At 36.7% G+C, this 14188-nt stretch overlaps 1 protein-coding gene across 1 annotated transcript in view; it reads left to right on the forward strand.

Moving 5' to 3' along the window:
• Positions 1-13884, forward strand: part of RFT1 (RFT1 glycolipid translocator homolog) — a 33140-nt gene extending 19256 nt beyond the window's left edge. Inside the window, exons 10-13 of the mRNA XM_026724725.2 lie at positions 1421-1565; positions 3977-4082; positions 9082-9331; positions 10503-13884. Coding sequence (XP_026580510.1) covers positions 1421-1565; positions 3977-4082; positions 9082-9331; positions 10503-10670 — 669 coding nt within the window. The 3' untranslated portion in view covers positions 10671-13884. The remainder of the gene's footprint in view (positions 1-1420; positions 1566-3976; positions 4083-9081; positions 9332-10502) is intronic.
• The last annotated feature ends 304 nt before the right edge of the window (positions 13885-14188 follow it).

The following is a 14188-nucleotide window of genomic DNA, read 5'->3' on the forward strand; positions in this document are numbered from 1 at the left end:
TCCCTTTTTCTTTCTTTCCCTTTTCTCTTTCTTTTCTTCCTTCTCTCTTTCTCTCTTTTCTCTCTCTCTCTTTCCCTCTCCCAGGCTCACCCCATTGATTTGGTGCACCACTCCACTTGAACTTGCTTGGGCAGGTCCCTCCAGTGCAGTGGGCTCAATGGGGTGGACCTGTGGGGCCGGCGCCTAGAACGCGGCAAAGCCAGAGGTCAGTAATTTTTGCTGCAAAGAATCACAAAAGCTTCTGGGTTGTGCACAAGAAGAGACACACATGTCAATGCAATTCAGCAACATAAAATAAAAAAATACAAATAAAACAAATCAACAAGATCAGCAAAGCATCTCTGAGTAGATTTTATTCACTACTAGAATCTAATCAGAAATGCTTTGCCAATTCCAATGACCTGCTCCAGCAGGGCTGGAAGGGAGTTTGTGTATATGTGTGTGCATGGCTGTCAAAACTCCCAAAACAGGACAAGTAGTTCTGGGAAGGCCAGTCATAAATTAGAACACTTGCTAAGCAACCGGCCATTAAGTGAGAACCACTTGTATTTGGTTTGCCAGTCACCAAACCACGCTCACCCAGTCACGTGAACAGCAAGCCATGCCACCAGTCACGTGACCAGCAAGCCACGCTCACCCAGTCATGTGACCAGCAAGCCACATCCAATCACATTACCAGCAAACCACACTCTCAAATTAGGCCACACCCACAGAAATTTGAATCCCGCCTCTGGGTGGGGGGCATTGAGGATGAGTTTGTAGCACCAAGGGGGCGGTGGACTGAAAAAGTTTGGGAACCATTGATCTAAATCTAAAACAAATAAACAGTGCAAGATAATTAAGGCTTGGAAATCTAGGCCGTGGAAATCTGGAATCATTAAATGGCATCAAAGAGAATTTTCACTTGCAGTCATCTCGATTTTTGCAGCCTAGATAGAGTCAGGCCAAGTTAGTATCATGTTTATTTTAAGATCTGACTGATTTGCTGTAAAAGTTAAAAAAAGGTTTGATACAGTTTACAGGAGTGTTGAATGTTCTTGTTTCACCTATACCGCATTTGAAGGTAGCTGTCAAATAATTTTATTTTCCCATAGCAGATTTCCCAGTGGAATTAAGGTATTTTTAATGAAGCAATTTCTACAGATCAATTTATGTCAATTAAGTTTCAGCATATTATGTACATTTAAATGTGTCCACTATCAAACATATTATATAAAAAGGCTCTTTGCTTGATTATAATAACTTCACTGTGATTAAAAACTAAACATAGCACATTATAAAGATGCCAAGAGTTTCCTATTGCCCTATGAATTCAGTACAAATAAATAAATCAATAAAATCCAATTATTCTGTGTATACATTTAGCATAATAATCTTGGAACAGTTTTGTTGTTTAAATAAATATATAATTCCTTTTTAGGATGAAATTTCGATGGCAGCTACTGTATTAGAATCGCTGTTGAAACTAGTGCTTTTGATTGGCTTAACCATTACAGTATTTGGTTTTGCCTATTCGCAGTTGGCACTGGATGTTTATGGAGGATCAATGCTCAGTTCAGGATCAGGTAATATTTACTTTCTGAAAAGCACTTTCATAAATGTAAAATTATATTTTGAAAGCCTCTTTGGTAGACTTTTATCTCTGGAAAAGGTACGGAAGATTTGGAAGAACTGATGCATAGCAATCATATTATAACTAAATAGTTGTCTAGATTTTTTGCTGCTCAGCCTTAGAATAACTACATGTTGTTAGGACTGTGTAGTGACCTGATTTCAAAGGAGAGAAATTAGTCAGTGTGTGCTTAGACATACATGTTACACTTATCTGCACTTCTTTAAATCAAGCGCCTGTTTTCAACAAGATCGAAAAAGATGCCCATTATTTCCCTTCAGATCTGGTTTTTCGAATAGACATGCTTTGTGCATCTGGATTTTTACTGTAGTAATGAAACATTACACATACAGACAAAGAGATTGCAGTGCTATGAATACTGGGATGGTTTTCTAGGTGCCGCATTGAGAAATGGAATATCTTCCTTTGATTGAAAGATTGGTGATCATTTTGTAACCAAACTCTATATAGAGGAAGTAGGAAGGGAAATTATGCCATGAGAACCAGTGTTATATTGTGAGTGGTTTACTTCTGTACTCAGTTCATCTTTTATAATTGGCGAAGGAAACTTCTGCTCTCTCCCTCTAGTAAAGCTTCTAGCTCCCTTCACCATTGGGCGCACTGATTAAAGTTGCACAGGGAACAGTACCCCAGTAACGTTTGGTGGGCTGCAGGTTCCATTCTCATAATTTAAGATACAGCAGCAACTTTTCCCTGAGATTCGACAGAGTGGCTAGAATTGAAATATCTTGTCAACTTATCTATTTATTTGGTTTGACTTCCTGTGTGGTAGCTTCATACACTCTACATACATTTATCTAGCTTTTAATGGATGATCCCATTTTTAATATAAAATTAATTTTGGAATAAGCAGAATAGATTAATCAATTGTCTTTTGGCATCTGCCGCTTTGGTGAAAAAAGATGTATAATTCTGTTAATGGAATGCACATGAGAAGCAGCCATCTGGCTTGCAATAGGCTTTTTGAGCTGGTAAAGCTTTGTTTAACATTGATAGAGACCAAGAAAGCAGCAACCCAGATCTGTCTTATCAGTGAAATGGATAGCATATATTTTAATAACTAAATAAAAATAAAATAAACTGCATCCAGAGTTTAACCCATATTCAAACCTAATTATAGATACCATTTCTTATACAGTACTATGTTTGCTTTGAAACTGAATACTTGAATTAAACTGAAAATTTAATTTGCTAGATTATACTCTAAGATGATTGTGTTTTAATAATTTACCGTATATACTCGAGTATAAGTTGACCTGAATATAAGCCGAGGCACCTAATTTTGCCTCAGAAAACTGGGAAAACTTATTGACTCGAGTATAAGCCGAGTTTTTCAGCACATTTTTTGTGGTGAAAAAAACCCCCTCGGCTTATACTCAAGTGAGATTCCCTCTGAAAAAAAAAATGGTGTGGAGCTCCGGATCTGGGCAGCCGCTTCCCTGCTTCCGTGTTTCCTTTGCAACTTGTAAGCATGGGGGTAATCGGAAGCAGAAAAGTTCTTGCATGAGGATATATTGTTTTTTCTTTATTTAACTGTTTTTTGGGGGGGAAAAGACCCACCATCATGTGAGAATGCTCAGACACGAAATCTATCCGCCTGAAAATAAGTGTGTGTGTGTGTGGGGGATTTTAACAGAGGGAAGACATAGGGAGAAGGCAAAAGCGACGGAAGATCCTTCAGCCCTAGCTGCTTTCAGTCCGCTCAGAAGGAGGAGGGGAGGAGGAGGTGGTGGCAGCGGCTCGCGTTGTTTTCTGAGATCGCAGAAAACAACGCGAGCTGAGGTGGCTTCGTTTCCTCAGCCCTAGCTGCTTTCAGTCCGCTCGGGAGGAGGAGGGGGAGGAGGAGGTGGCCTCCTCCTCCCCCTCCTCCTCCCAAGCAGACTGAAAGCAGCTAGGGCTGAAGGATCTTCCGTCACTTTTGCCTTCTCCCTATGTCTTCCCTCTGTTAAAATCCCCCCACACGCACTTATTTTCAGGCGGATAGATTTCGTGTCTGAGCATTCTCACATGATGGTGGGATTCCCCCCCCTAAAAACAGTTAAATAAAGAAAAAACTATATCCTCATGCAAGAACTTTTCTGCTTCCGATTAACCCCATGCTTACAAGTTGCAAAGGAAACACGGAAGCAGGAAAGCGGCTGCCCAGCTCCGGAGCTCCACACCATTTTTTTTTCAGAGGGAATCTGACTCGAGTATAAGCCGAGGGGTTTTTTTTCAGCACAAAAAATGTGCTGAAAAACTCGGCTTATACTCGAGTATATACGGTATTAATATTTTTATTTGCATTTATGTACAAAAATTAAGGTTATGTGTGATTGATTTATTCGTCTCAATGTTAATCAGGTCCAGCTCTCCTTCGTTGGTATAGTTTGTATGTCTTGCTGCTTGCTGTTAATGGGATAACAGAATGTTTTACATTTGCTTCAATGTCTAAAGAAGAAGTGGACAGGTAATGTAAAATTGCAACAATTACCAAAAGTTAATTTTAATTCTATCTTCTCTGTAATTTAGAATGAGAAAGAGAATACAGTTTGTAGAACCTCAGAATAAGCAATAGCTTATTAAATTTGATAGCTATTCTCCCATGGATAGGAAAAAAATATTCATTTTCATGAAGAACTATTCATGAACTGAAAGATCTACTTGGGAAGTTTACTGATTGCTGGATAAGTAGTTTATGTACATAACTCACCTAGTCCCTGAAGTCCCTACATATAGAATCAATTGGAGTTGAAGGATTTATTTTAATTAAGCTTCTCAAAGTCAATTTAGGGGTGTCCCCACTGAATGAAATTACACACCTGGGGTATTTTGAGGGTTGAGGGTGAATATGATTCTGGGTATAAATCTTCTTTTCTTACATTCATTCCATTAGTTCTACCACTTAGGCATAGAAGATATACATGAGTACAATTCTCAAAAAGGATAATGATTTTTGAATTATTTATACTAGATTGTTTTCTAATAAAGGTAGTCCTTGACTTATGACCACAATTGAGCCAAAAACATCCATTGCTAAGCAAGACAGTTAAGTGAGTTCTACCCCCATTTTAACCATCTTTCTTGCCACAATTGCAAAATGAATCACTGCAGTTGTTAAGTTAATAATACGGTTGTTAAGTGAATCTGGCTTCCCCATTGACTTTGCTTGTCAGAAAGTTGGAAAAGGTGACCACATGACTCATGGGACACTGCAACCATCATAAATACATGCCGGTTGCCAATTTTGAGCATGTGACCATGGGGATGCAGCAATGGTTGTATGTATGGAAAAACAGTCATTAAGTCATTTTTTTAGTGCCATTGTAACTTCAAACAGCCACTAAATGAATGGTTGTAAGTCGAGAGCTACCTGTATATTAAAGGACTGAATTTCAAGTTTGGGCAGAGGTATTTATTGAATTGGTTTGAATCTTAGCTATGTGAGGTCCTAATAAATAAAACTGATTTCTTGGTGCAGTTCCTAATGCATATTTATTTGCCTACAGCATAAACCAACTCACCTAATTATAACATAATTTATTAACTGATCCTTGTTATGTATAACAATATTTGATACAGACCGATTTTTCAAGAAGAGTTGAGAACATTGTAGTTGTAAACTTTTAATTAATTTGTTTGTGCCTGATCTGTATTTGGAGCAGGGAAAATAGTCAGTGAACAAAGGCTTTCAGAGTTGTTCAGGCCATAGAACCTTAGTTAAAATCTTTGAACCTGAAGGCGCCTGATGACGCAGTGGTTAGAATGCAGTATTGCATTCTACAACTCCCACCGCCAGGAGTTCAATCCTGACCAGTTCAAGGTTGACTCAGCTTTCCATCCTTCTGAGGTCAATAAAATGAGGAGCCAGATTGTGGGGACAAATGCTGACATTTGTTAAGCACCCAGAGAGTGCTGTAAAACACTATGGAGAGATATATAAGTGCTATTGCTAACCTCTTGATACCTAATTCTGAAAGTTAGCTGACCCACCCTGCCCTTTCCACTAAATCTTAGAAAAATTGCCATGGGTGACCCAAACTACATTCAAGTGATTTCCTTCCCCCTTTCCTCTCTATCATGGAACTCCATAAAGTATTCATGGAACATTAGAAAGCCTAAAGCAGCATTCTTCCTGTAACTTCCTATTTTGAACCCATATAGGGTCTTGCTAAGGGGCTTACTAACTGCAAAGTACAGCAAATTCACATTGCTTCTTCTAAGTTTCTAGTCGCTTTCTTTCTTTATTCTTGTCTTCTTTCCAGCAGTCTCTCTGTTGAGTTTAAAGTGACAGAACTTCTTATTTACTGCCTTCACTAAAAATTGGAATAAGTTCAGATATTGAAAATAACCCATGTGGAACTATATAGCACAATGAAACATCAGTGTAGAAAATTTTGTTATTATGTCACAAACTGTTTTATGATTATTTTTATGTCATAAAATGTTTTATAAAATTTCATAAAATTCCATGAAGGACATGGGTACCAGATTTTGAAGGTATTCTATAAGTTATTCTGTTTGTTTCAAAAAGTTTTACCCTATGTTGCACTGCTTTATCCAGTTAAAGGTTACCGGAAAAAAGAGCGTTAGTGGTATATGGATAGGCTTCTCTGCCATTTCCAGTCACCATTTAGCTGAACATTTTGTACATAGTAATAAACATATGGTTACTACTAGATATGGTCCATTATGTTTATGATATTCTTTTTCAGGGAAGATAAACACTTGACTCGCTTTTTAGCAGTCAGTGAACACCTAGCTGATTCATTTGGCTATAAGTTGCCATCCACATAGCTAAAATATTCTGATTTTCAAATATTCCTAGTGATCCCTCACTGAAGGTTTTTTTTTTTAAATCTGTATGGTATCTTAAGCAACCTTTAAGCAGTCATATTATTCTGAGTGGCGCCAGAGGTGGTATTCAGCAGGTTCTGACCAATTCTGGAGAACCGGTAGCAGAAATTTTGAGTAGTTTGGAGAACTGGCAAATAACACCTCTGACTGGAGATTTTACAGTATCCTTCCTGCCGTGCCCTCCAAGCCACGCCCACAGAACCGGTAGTAAAAATTTTTGAATCCCACCACTGAGTGGCGCATTATGTAAATTTACAGGGATACAATAAAATGCTAGTCCACATCAATGGTTCATAAAATATCATCAGGAACTTACTGATAGTCTTTTTAAATCTATAAAGTGCAAAGTCTTAAAACTAAGCATAGCCATTACTATTTACCTCTCCTCCAGTTCACTGGTGTCAAAACAAACTAGATGCTATCTTTGGCCTCAGTGAGCAAACTCATTCTCCTTGATCCTGGGTGCCCTGACCTTTATTGATACTGATCTTTAAACCTTGTATTCACTCCACAGACTCCGCTAGAAACAGAACAATTATTCCTGAAATTATAAGTTTCAGTAAAAGGGTTAGCCTTTAAATACAGTGCAGCACCTTCTTGGGAAAATAAACTTCATCATAAAGGTCTGCCTTAAGTCTTTCTGTTATGGCTGTGTTTCAGTACTATGACTGGCATAATAATAGCTGCCAGCTTTCTGTTAACTTTACTCTGACACCACTATATGTTGTGGAGGTCTTGTACATAAACAAATCAAACTTTGCTTCTAAACTTTATAAGTAACGCTTGTTCAGTGAACCTATTCTGTTTTTCTTCTGCTGAAAAATTCAGATGCTACATATGCTAACTTTATTGACTAAGGATATGTGTCTTACATATTTCAGTCAAATTTAACTTCATAGAAAATTTATCCCATTGAAAATAAATGATTAATTAAATGTTTTAACATTTTGAATTACATATTTAAGATAACATAGGCTTCTCTGCAAATTCCTGTCACTGTGCAGCTTCCATAATTTTGTTTTAAATTGACTTTTGATCAAGTAAAATACATTTCAGAGAGTTGGAAGATATGATTAATTGTAAATTCCCAGTAAAGCTATCCTCTAGTGTGAAAGGCAAAAACCTTGAAGATGTTCATTTTAGCATTCTAGTTCAAGATCAGAATAATCTTGAATTAATCCTCATTTTCATGAATTTATCATTAATTCCCACTTCCCATGCATGGGAGTCTTGCATTAAAGAACCTCCTTAGATAGCATATGAGTATGAAGAAAGCAGAGACATTGAAATATGAAAAGGATATTTAAGATACTATTTATACTATTTGATCAGTGGCAGAGCAAAACAGTTCTCTATACATAAAGGTATAGAGAGAAAAGATTAAATGTTTCATTTTAAATTGACATAAATAGATGTCACTGTTTATAAGCCCATAGCCATATAACAGAAATATTAATATTGATAGGCAGTCCTTTAAAAACACAATTGCCATTCAGTGTATATTTGTGGCTGTGTTTGGACTATCTACCTTTTAGTTCAGTTTTTAGACTTCATCTTTTCATTAGAGCCTTTGTTTTTTTGAAAATGGTTGCTTGTGTTTTGTTATTTATATCATCCTTATATCCATCTCATTTTATATCATCTGGTTTGGACATAATGCCAAATTACTCTTTAGTATGACATACACAAACTTTCTCTCTCTGTGGAAGTATGTCAAGAGATCAGACATTTTAAATCTCTTGTTTAATTTACATACTTTTATCATTATAGCTAAGTCCAAAACTAATGTTTATCTTTGTAATAATAGTTAAGGGACTAAGTCAGGATCAGCAGCTGTGGGAGGTAATTGGTTTTCTCTGCCATGGCTATATAGCTCAGTTTTCTATACTTTGGATGTAATGATAAACTGTGCTTAAATTGAATACAGGCCTGAATGCTTTTAATCTTTCTGAGGCTGCAACAAAAGATAGAAAAGAGAGAAGAAAAAAACATAAAAAGCTCATCATTTAGTACTGAGTCTCAGTGAGGTTTGTACCTATAATAAGACATTTTCTTAATGTTCAAAGAAGTGCATATATTGTATCTCATGCCTACTTATAATGTGGATCTAGTCTGTGTCTCCTTCATTATGAAATAATCATTTTAAATGTAATTTTTTCCACAATAGTCCATAGAAAATGTATTTTTCTTCTTTTAAGTTTTTGGAAGATGGGATGATAGATCGGAGAAAAATGATAAGGCAATGTTTTCTTCTGACCTTTTCTGGAATAATGCTGCTCTTAGATTAGATTAATAAATTGTATGGAATAGGACTGAACTAAAGGATGGTCAATTTACAAAAGTCAGACATTCAGAAAATGAGCCAAACACAAATTCAACACTTGAATAAAATTTCATGGTTTAATTTACTTCCTGAGTTGGTTTCAAGGAAGGGAACTGGAACTCACTACTCCATATATCTACATTATAAGATATTTCAGCAGTGATCTACTGGTTTTTAAGGTTCCTAGCATATGGAACGAGTTAGAGGTTTACTTAAAGTAGCCTAAAAATAAATTGCTAAGATGCTGAAATGTGTAAAAAGTTTTCACTTACTTCATTTTTGTTTTTAGGTATAACTTTGTCATGCTGGCTTTGTCCTTTGCATTTTTGTGCATGTCCTATTTCTTGACCTCTTGGCTAGGGAGCATAGGATTTGTCCTTGCCAACTGCTTCAATATGGGGATCCGAATTTTACACAGCCTCCACTACATCTATAGATACTTTGGATGCAGCCCTTACAGACCTTTGAAGGGCCTTCTTATTTCACGATTCCTGGTTGTTGTTTATCTCATCAGTGGGATGAGCACTAAGGTTTCAGAGGTGGGTGATATTTTTTTCTTCCAACTTTGTTGTATTTGGACAAAGCAGGTGACTAAACTAGCAGTTCCTTCTACCATTTGGAGAGTTACTTTATGAAGTGCCCCTTTAATCCAACTATGTCAAAATAGCAGTTTCTGAATTTGTCAACTTAAAGACATTTTCTGGTTTTTTGAGCCTAAAGAAAAAAAAAGTATTGTTAAAGAGAAAAAAAGTATTGTTAAATACTAGTCGTAATAAGCACAGTGAAGAAATGACATTGTTGTTCCGTATATACAGATCATACTTGCAAATAAATCTGAATGAATGTGGTGTCTGTTTCCATATACTTAGTGTGTCTGCATCTACTTATGAAATAGGTGGCACGTGGTTCGTGGTTTTTATTCCATAAATGGTTCAGAAATAATGCCAATAAGAGATCAATTCCCTTTTTAAAAATGATTTTAAAGGTTTGAATAAAGCTCTTTATCTGATTATCATGCTGCTGGTGTCTCTAGCAGCTTCCATTCTGCTAGAGTTGTGAATGGTGGTTAGAGTGCAGTACTGCAGGTTACTTCTGCTAACTGCCGGCTGATACAATTTGGTTGTTCAAATCTCACCAGGCTTAAGGTTGACTCAGTCTTCCATCCTTCCAAGCTGGGTAAAATGACGACACAAATTGTTGGGGGAAATATGCTGACTTTGTAAAAATCACTTTGAGAGGGCTGTAAACGGGGGTGGGGGGTGGGGTTTCTGCCAGTTCAGGTGAACCAGTGGTTCCGTTGATCATTGGGCCCACCTATCCGCCCCTGCTCTTTCCTGTGGTTTGTTTCTTTGTTTTGGAGCACAGCTGATTCGTGCGGCAGAGCGGTTTTGCTGTGCCTCAGCTGTTTTCCTCATAATGAGCTTTTTTAAATGGTGTGCATGTGCACAAAGCGTGTGTTTGGCGCGCATGTGCGTGCACCGAACCACTTGTTACATCGGTTGAATAGCACCACTGGCTGTAAAGCACTGTAAAGTAGTATATAAGTTTAAGTACTATTGCTATTGCTATAGGGTAGGGCAATTTTGCAAGAAAATGATTAAGAAACAGGTTATAGTCTGTAGGCAATACCTTTGAATCAAAAGCATTAACCTGGTGGTAAATTAGGTTTGCTTTCTTTGTCATAGTAATTTTAGTTTCTTTTCTTTATAGGTGTTTCTTTGCTGTGATAAAGGGTGGATGGCCAGATTAATTCATGTCACAGTTGGAGCACTTTGCCTTACAGCAACTCTCACGACAATATTTTTCACAGAGACAAACCTAATCCATTTTGTTAGAATGCATATTTTATCAAGATATTCCAAAGAACAATTAAAATAATGTTAAGTATGTATTTGAGCCAGTATGTGTGAGGGGAACCTTTACCTTTAAATATGTATTTTATATAGGGATTTGTATTTACATGGAAATTATTATACAAAGATGTATAAAGATGTAATGTTTCTGATAATTATCCGATTGAAATATTGAAACAGACATACCACAGAATCCTCTTTTAATGACCAGTCATTAAGTGAGGATTCCTGTATGTCTGTTTCAATATTATCACTTAGCAACTGTTCAAAATTACAATGGTCCTCCCCAGAACTATATGCAACCTGATTTTGAAGTTCAGATGACTGTACTCTCCTTTGGGTTCATGGAAGAGTATTTTGGGTTCTTGACAACCAGCTCACAATTATGGCTGATTACTACATACTTGTTCTGACCAAGGCTTTCTGAGAGAAAGTTCCCCAAAACCTTTTTTAAAAATTATTTTAACGACTGTGAATTATGTGCATTCACAGCCCATAATGAGTCCCAAACAGTTTATGAATAGTTCAACAGAAGTCTGCCACAGTCTTTCGGGATAAGACTGATAAGCACCCACCTTTACCTCCCTTGAAATGCTGCCAACGACTAAATTGCCAATTAGCTGTACAAGGCCAAATGGAGCACAAAGTCAACACAGAGCTTCAGATTTTAAACCGACCAGAACGAACAAAGTTGCTTCCTGCAAAGGCTTATTTCCCTTTGCTCCTCCTTTATGTCTTACGGGAGAGGCCAATCATCTCCAAGCCTTACTCCTGAGTTGCCCCTTTTGTCTTAACTGTTCTTGCCTTCTGGCAGCTCTGTGCAGGCGCGCACTGGGAACAGGCTCCCCTTGTTCCTCTGCCTCACTGATGTCAGATTCTGGAGGCTCCTGAGTTAGCACATAACTCACAGATGGCCCTGGCCCCATTTCTGTATCAGACGGAGATCTTTCGTCCAAGTCCTCCCCAGACTCCAGAACTGGCCCATGTTCTTCCCCACTGTCCGACTCTACTGCCAGCTCCACAGGCCATTGGTGGACCACAACAATACTGCAGTCATTTGACTGCAATTTTTGACATTTCTACTCCTGGTTTCCAGCAGGAAAAAAAAAAAAAGCCCGTTGGGAAAAACACATTCATTTTACAACTGGCATTAACTTAATAAATATGGTGTTTCCTTAAAAGGTTCTAAAAACAATCATGGTCACATGGTGATTCTCTAAACTACTACCATCACTTAACTACCATAATTCCAGACTCAATTACATTAGTAAGTTGAGGACTAACTGCATTGGTGTCAAAATTAGGTTTTGAGCCTGAAACATTTTAAACTGACAATTTTGCCAGGTGCCAGCATTTTTTGTGAATGGAGTTGTTTTTTAAATGTATTTTATGCTGAAGGTTACTGCTTCAGAGGGTTCTGGTTGTTTGGAATGCCTTATAATGATATACATGGAGGAATTTAAGTGTGAGCCAGTGTGGTGTAGTGCGTAATGTGCTAGACTAGGAATGAAGAGATTCAGGTCCTAGTGTCCTCTCTTAGGAATAAAAGCCAGCTGAGTGATTTTGAGCCAGTCATTTCTTTCACTGTTTAGACTGGGAAGTAAAAAAAAATCTACGCACACCAGACCAGTGAATTAAAATATGGTCCATAACCTTCAGTGAAGAGGATTTCATTCTGTGAGGACTGATGAATTGATTTGAGCCGATTATAAAAACATGGGGGAAATATACTTTTTTCTGTCTGATGAAAACTGTTTTTTTAGTGGGAAGGGATAACCAAATATTATTCAGGAGTTAAAATAGTAATTTAACTGCACTGCTAAAGTAAGCATAAAGCAAGCATATGGGATTTTTTTTTCTTAAAAAATCATAATTGACTGTCAGGGATTTTACTTAATTTTTATACCATACTTAAATATTGCAAATGCAAATATTAATACATTTTATAAATATTTGAAATGTAACATCAAATGTTATAGCAATTCTATTTAAAAAATAATAATTCACATGAAACTATGCTATAACATTTAAGGGGAATAAGGAAAATTATTTGCAAATTTAGAACAAAAGCCACATTAATGTGTTAAAAAATAAATATGGAAAGACTAATATACTAATATAACTGTAGCATGGAAAGCATCAGTAACATAACATTTAATGTTATGATTATCTAGCATCAGTAAGTAAAGCACAAATTTAAGTGTTTCTATAAAACATGCAAGTAATATGTTTCCTTCGATTTCAGATATCACATTTCAGTAGCAAAGCTCAGGTACAGCATGCTTTGTTAAAGTCACGGGCAATTATGTATCACTAAATCACTTGGTCTAAATATTGTTAATCTTTATCACGTACAAGCTTCAAGAAACCTTGGAAGAGACATTCGATTTGTTTTCTTGAGTAAAAAGTGAGTGGCATTTTCAGAAGCAATGGGAGTAGCTAATCTTCCCAGGTCATATCCCTCCTGAGAGCCATAAATGCTCTACAATCTCTTGCACAGGCTACTCAGCTATTCCACAGCGTCCTTAGTTCATAGTTGTAACTTTAAGGGGTGCGAGGACTTCTAGGCTCAGAAGGATCTAGTAAGCATAGTTTTCTCTCTGCCCCTCTTTGCTGGCAATGCAGAAGTACTGGATCATAGCCAAGTTTTGTATTTGTTATTTATAAATTTAATTCCAGCGTTCTGAGTTCATAACTGTTACATTAAAATGATGAGCTTTTAATGAACTGAAGGTCTTTTCATTCCTGAAAAAATGTTTCCATGTTCCTGTGAAAGATTGGCATGCACAGGATGTATTGAATCAGAGGTTGGTAGAAATATTGGCTTCTGTTTCCTACTATAGAATATATTGCAGCTGCTGCCTGCTAAATTTATGACTGTCCTTTAAACAGCCTCCCAAAGGAGAGGATCTCTCCAACCGTGTTTGATTTTAATGTCCATCATTCTTCAGAATCTATCTACGTGATACATTTAAGGGTGCATGGGACTGAGATTGAGTTTATAAGGATTAGGAAAAAGTATTTCAGATTAGTTCTCTTTTAATTTGATAATCTGTGTTTGGAATTGCAATATTTTAGTAATATGTTAATAACTACTAAAAACATAAATCCTCAACATTCTAGTGAATAACCTCCTTTGGATGTGGTAGGAATGCTATGGTATTGCTTTTACAATTATGCTTTGTAGTGTGATCTAAGCAAGGCATTAAATGTTATTAAAATGAGATTCCTAATTTCAATAGTTGCGATTATTATAGTGTTGGTGGGAGATAAGCACAGACTAATATGGATTAGAAACAAATATTCAAGTGTAAAAAAGGCTATAGATTGGACATATGCATTCTTGAAATTGCAGAAGTAAAAGATAAAGGCTTACATAACCAGCAAGCATTTTTGAATATATTGTCAATTAGATGAAACAGTCTTTTATCTGTATGCACAAGTCTGTCTGTCTGTCTGTCTGACAAATAGGTTTTATATAATTGTTTTACAAAATATATTTTAATAAAGCTAATTAAAGATGAATAATAGCAGAAATATGTT

Source organism: Pseudonaja textilis, chromosome 2, assembly GCF_049901715.1.
Source record: "Pseudonaja textilis isolate UNSWEBS1 chromosome 2, rPseTex1.2, whole genome shotgun sequence".
In the NCBI taxonomy this organism is placed as follows: Eukaryota; Metazoa; Chordata; class Lepidosauria; order Squamata; family Elapidae; genus Pseudonaja; species Pseudonaja textilis.